General features: G+C 45.9%; 1 protein-coding gene across 4 annotated transcripts in view; it reads left to right on the top strand.

Moving 5' to 3' along the window:
• Positions 1–3,346, top strand: part of LOC134949149 (SLAIN motif-containing protein-like) — a 79,614-nt gene extending 76,268 nt beyond the window's left edge. For all 4 annotated transcript variants that reach the window (XM_063937562.1, XM_063937561.1, XM_063937564.1 and 1 more), the window contains one exon: positions 2,357–3,346. In XM_063937562.1, coding sequence (XP_063793632.1) covers positions 2,357–2,423 — 67 coding nt within the window. In that variant the 3' untranslated portion in view covers positions 2,424–3,346. The remainder of the gene's footprint in view (positions 1–2,356) is intronic.
• The last annotated feature ends 2,654 nt before the right edge of the window (positions 3,347–6,000 follow it).

Below are 6,000 nucleotides of genomic sequence, written 5' to 3' on the forward strand. Positions count from 1 at the left end.
TGCAACAGCCATCGCTTTCATAAACCAACAGGACGGCACTTTCAGTTGCTTTGCCACTCTGTCAGCAGTCTTCCTCCCCGCAGTCAAGAATTCAAAAGCGGACTTCCTAAGCCCCCATGCCTTTCATATGGGCGAGTGGGATGTACATCCAGTATCCTTTCAGCTCTATGTTCATCGCTAGGGTTAACCAGGCATAGATATTATGGGATCTCACACAACCATAAGTTGCCAAGATACTGTTTCTTCTCTAGAGATCCCAGTACTCTCTTGGTGGAAGCTCTAGTGGTACAGTGGACGTTCCCACACAAATGTCTTTTCTCCAGTCTCCATAATCCTGTGGGTCCTCTGCAGGTTAAGGTTGGATGGGAGCACTGTGATCCTTGTGGCTTTGACCACAGCAGCACTGGTAAGCAGCTCTTCTACACCTACCCATCAGCACTCCACTGCATCTTCCACTACGACCGGATCTATGGTCTACAGGCCCGAGCTTCCGTCCGATTCTGGTCTGCCTCGCTCTGACAGGCTGGTTCTTGAGACATTTGTCCTGAGGGTGTATTTCAGAAGGGTCATACGCACTACTCTTTATGCCCAGATGTCCTTTTCAGCCAGGATTTCTCACAGAGATTGGAGAACCAACTTGATTGGTTCAGCTAGAGGGTTCAACCCCAGATAGTTCCTGCTCACAAATCTTATCTTTTCTACAGAAGGGTCTAGATTTGGGACTGCTTCTCTTCCTTGAAGGTACATATCTCAACCGTTGTTGGTCCTCTTCCAGTGGCAGGCTGTGCTCTGATGTTCGAATGTTTTTTTTCAGGGCATTCTCCATGTGCAGCGGCTGTTATTCCTCCAGTGGCTCTTTGGCCTCTCCAATTTGTTTTTTTTGAGTCTTTGGATACAGTCGACATTTGTTGACTTCTTGCCATCACATAGGCTCAGCGGGGTTCTGACCTGAGTGCCTTGTCTCGTCGCTCCCCCTTTCTGATCTTCCGTACGGATAGTGCCGTTCTGAGAAAGTACTTGGGTTACCTACTCAAGGTAATGTCTCTGTTCCGCAACGATCAGGGGATTGTGGGTGCTACCGTCTTTTCAGTGTTCCTGACACTTCGCCAGAGGACGTCTTACTGGATGTTGTGCGGGCTCTCAAGTTTATATGGACAGGACCAGAGATCTCTGCACGTTGTCTTTGATTTCACAAGGCTGGCTGGTAACTGTGCAGACTTTGGCCGGGTGGCTACTCTTGACTATCCGCCAGACTTACTCTGCGGTGGATCAGTGGGAACCAGAGCAGCTTTGTAAGGCAGCCACTTGGTTCTCTATCCACACCTTGTTTCATTTCTATGACCTTGTGTCTGTGCGCAGCCTTCAGGCGAAGAGTTCTCAGTGCAGCTCAGGAGCATCTTCTCCAGAAAGTTAACATAAAGTCCTGTGCATCGCAAGCATTTTACTTTTTTCCTTTTCAGCTGGTCTGTTAAGAAATTGTTTCTGTATGAAACTTAATTGCTTAGTAGTAATGCCTTACTCTATAACTTAAGACCCACTACAATCTTGGTATTTTGGAGAAGTATGTCGTTTGAATTTGTGTAGCTGTTCCATGCATCACGGAGAATCGCCCATCCCCTTCCATAGGGGGATGGCTTTGGGATGTCCCAGATTTTATTCCTGTGCCCCCTACTGGAATAAGAAGAAAAGAGGATTAATGTTCTTACCTGGTTAAATCCTTTACTTCCCACAGGGTGCCCACCCTGACACACCTGGCTGGAGGGGTTTAGTTCCTATGATACCGGTTCTTTGTGCACCTTTCTTCTGTGAGTTTGAGTGTGTGCCGCGGTCTTCCTTCTCTCTCCTTGCCTTTTGGCTTGCTAACTTAACTGGCTGACCTGTGGCTGCTGGCAGGGGTATAGTGGAGAAGGGAGTTCTGGACTGCTGAGAAAAATTAAGTAACTATTTGGTGCCTGGACTCTCTCCTCTCCAGCTCTCCAGGCTATACCCTGTGCCCCCTATGGAGTAAATAAATAAAAAAAAAAGGAGGATTTAACCAGGTAAGACTCTATATATTCTTATTTACTGCAGATTTTTCTTCACAGCTCCTGAAGCTGCAAGGAAAAGTCTGCAGCAGGGACTAATTGAATTGAATAGGTCCAGGATGACGGCTATCTCTGCTTGTTTTCAATACTTGCTTTCTGCTATAATTCAGAGGTTTAGATGAAGACTCTCAATAGAGCAAAATTGTTTAAAAATCGTGCCTTTGTTAATAATGACTTGTGTGTGTACGTACGTACGTACGTACGTACGTACGTACGTACGTACGTACGTACGTACGTACGTACATTTGTATTTATTTTTTTCTTTAATACAGGTCTGTTAACTCTTCAAAGCCGCACACACTGGATCATGATGACTCGTGGAAAGATGGATGCTACTAGATCACCCCAAAGAGGAGGCTATTTCTCTATGTCCAGCTGGCTGGACTTCAACATTTTGGGGTGAAAGAATAATCTTACCCACTTGTCAGAATTGAAGATTTTTGTGTCTTCATTATGGTTTACATTTCAAGGTTTTGTTTTTGTTTTTCATTCCACATTTTTTTTTTGAATTGGAACAAAGAATAGTGATGTTGCCTGTAGTAGCCAATGCACCTGTTTGCACCTGAACATTGAGCCTGTGGTTTTTAGAAGGACTAAACTATAGATTTGTTACCAGTGACCGTTCTGCACGATTGCTGTTGTTTAAAATAGTGTAACCTGCCCACACTGGAGGCAGACCTTTTTCTGCGCAGAACTAGTATACATTGCAATGCAGCATATCCATTCACTGAAATGTAGTGACATCGCAAGGATCCAACCCGCTTACAGAATGTCTGCCTCCTGTGTTACGGCACACTTTCTCCGTTCCTGAAGCTATGTGAAATCAATTGTTAGAATCCAATGTGTTCTGTTGATGGTCTTAACATTTTTAATATATATATATATAGTTTTCTGTTCAGTCACCCATGTCTTTTCTACTGTTTATTTTTCTTTTCTACTTTGCCGCAGAGACAATTTTTCATCTGCAAGTTTTTAAAGTCCTTGATGAATTGACTTCAGAAGAAAAAGTGTGAATATATATGTATATACATAAATCTATTGGTGTGCGATAAGAGCCTGCTGCAAGGATTAGATATTTCCCTCACCAGTAAGAATGATTTAGATGAAGTCACAAATGACGATGGTGCACAATATTTGTGTGGTTATATGAAGTTTAGTTATGTGTAGCAGACAATGTTTTTTTGTGGAACGTCTACTTTTGGTTATCCTGCTTGACGACCTCTCGATAAATGCAAAAAAAAATAAAATGGACTAAATCTGGACTGCACTCTTTTTTTTTTTTGCCTGCTTTATTATCGTAAACGTGGCTATTGGCTGACCTCTTTCTACAGACCCCTTTGACAAAAAGCATGTTTTTCCTGTAATTTTGATATTTTTGTGGTATATTTATTTAGAAGTTTTTTGTTTTTGTGTTTTTTTAAATTGTAAACACCTTTTCTCTTACGTCCTATAGGATGCTGGGATCCACATTAGTACCATGGGGTATAGACGGGTCCACCAGGAGCCATTGGCACTTTAAGAGTTTGAGAGTGTGGGCTGGCTCCTCCCTCTATGCCTCTCCTACCAGACTCCGTTTAGAAAATGTGCCCGGAGGAGCCGGTCACAGCTAGGGGAGCGTTCCTGAGCTTTTCTAGTAAAAGTTATTTTAGAGTTTATTTTTTTACAGGAGGCTGTTGGCAACAGCCTGCCTGCAGCGAGGGACTAAGGGGGGTAGCAGTGTCCGCCCTGCGGGGTCTGAGCCACAGACTCTACTGACTGGACACTGAGCTCCAGAGGGGTCTGATCGGTCTCCGCCACAGCATACTGCCGACCCCTTAGAGCAGAGGTTCTCAAACTCGGTCCTCGGGAGCCCACACAGTGCATGTTTTGCAGGTAACCCAGCAGGTGCACAGGTGTATTAATTACTCACTGACACATTTTAAAAGGTCCACAGGTGGAGCTAATTATTTCACTTGCGATTCTGTGAGGAGACCTGCAAAACATGCACTGTGTGGGCCCCCGAGGACCGAGTTTGAGAACCTCTGCCTTAGAGAGCTGAAGAGAGTGGCGAGTTAGTCACCGACCCCCCTAGCAAGCAGGAGGCCCGTGTGAAGATGGCGGCAATGGGGAGGGAGCGCAGTATTGACCGCGCTCCTGGGATGGTACCAGAGGCACATAGTGCGGCGCTGTGAGGGGCGCCCTGGGCCAGCTCTTATTCCCCCCCCCACCCCCACACACACACACACACACACACACACACACACACACACACACACACACACACACACACGCGTCAGCAAGCCTGTCGGGGTCAGGGATCTCTGCCGGCAACTTTCCTCAGGCCAGTATAATCATCTGAAGAGCAGAAGACAGTGCCATTAAGTGGGCGGAGCTTCTCCTCAGAGCGGACCCGGCAGCATTCAAGCACCATTTTCTTGCCTGCAAGCGCTGAAAGGAAGATTCGGGTCTTTCCACAGCAACTCCAGCTTACACTGTACCAGGGGGTTGTAGAAGGGAGGGGAGGCTGTAATTAGACTGTGTCCTATTAAGGAGCACAGTCAGCGCTGACAAGGGGTTTCTCCTTGCTGCAAAGCGCTGTGTGTGGATTGGCTCCAATCTCTGTCTCTTGCCATTCTTGGGGGGTGGGGGTGGAAAAGACTGTCTGCCCCCACCTGTGTGTGTGTGTAGTGTTTGGTGGTCTCCTTTAGCTATGTCCAGGGACACTGTGTCATATGCTGCAGAGGATTTATCCTCCCAGGATGATCACATTCCATGTAATCAGGATAGCACTGGTTTAGCACAGATACCAGCAAGGGAACCAGAGTGGTTTTCCTCTGTCAAAACTTTGATTTCTCAGATTTCTGACCGGGTTGTTAGTAATGAATTTGCAACCCAGGTATTACAGAGCTCTGTGGCAGTATGGCCTGTGTCTGGTACCTCAGGACACCCCGCTATATACCCCCACAAACGTGCGCTTGTGCATGTCACACAAGACGACACTGATACCGATTCTGACACTACAGATGGTGATGGGGATGTGTTGCGGGGGTCCGCATCTCTTGCAAGGGGGGTGCAATTATTGATAGAGGCTATCAGGGATGTGTTAAATGTAAATGATGCCTCCTCAACCTTCTCAGGTGTGTTTTTTTTTTTTTTTTACTGAAAATAAGAGACTCGCTACCCTTCCCTGCGTCAAAGGAGCTGAATGCTGTATTTGAAAAAGCATGGGTAAACCCTGAAAAGAAATTTCAGATCCCTAAGAGGAGTCTGGTGGCTTTTCCTTTCCCTGAGGAGGATAGGAAAAGGTGGGAAAACCCGCCGATTGTTGACGCATCTGTATCCAAAGGTGGTTTTACCTGTTCTGGGATCTACCGCTTTAAAGGAGCTGGCATATAGGAAAATTGATAATATGCTTAAATCAGTGTACACTGCTTCAGGGGCCATATTAGGTCCCACTATTGCTAGTGCATGGATTGCAAAGGCAATAATGAAGTGGTCGGCTACCTTAATTGAGGATTGGGATACTATGGATAGGGATGACGTTGCACTGTATTTAATTCATGATTCTGCAGGTTTTATGGTAGAATCCATGAAAGACCTGGGTTCCATGGCTGCGGGAATTTCTTCCATGCCTGTTTCAGCTCGTCGGGTACTGTGGCTCCGCCAGTGGTCGGCCAACGTGGAATCCAGAAGAAGTGTGGAGTTGCTACCTTATACAGGTCAGGCTCTCTTTGGGGAAGCTCTAGACGCGTGGATATCCACCGCTACAGCGGGTAAGTCTCCGTTTCTTCCCTCAGCAGCACCTGCTCTGAAGAAATCCTTCTCAGCTGCGCAGCAGTCCTTTCGGCCTAACGTAAAAACTAATATATAAATACAGTTGGAGAATAATCTCAAACTGTATATATCTGGCGCTATATATAATATAATAAATTTACCG

Source organism: Pseudophryne corroboree, chromosome 8 (genome assembly GCF_028390025.1).
Source record: "Pseudophryne corroboree isolate aPseCor3 chromosome 8, aPseCor3.hap2, whole genome shotgun sequence".
Lineage (NCBI taxonomy): Eukaryota > Metazoa > Chordata > Amphibia > Anura > Myobatrachidae > Pseudophryne > Pseudophryne corroboree.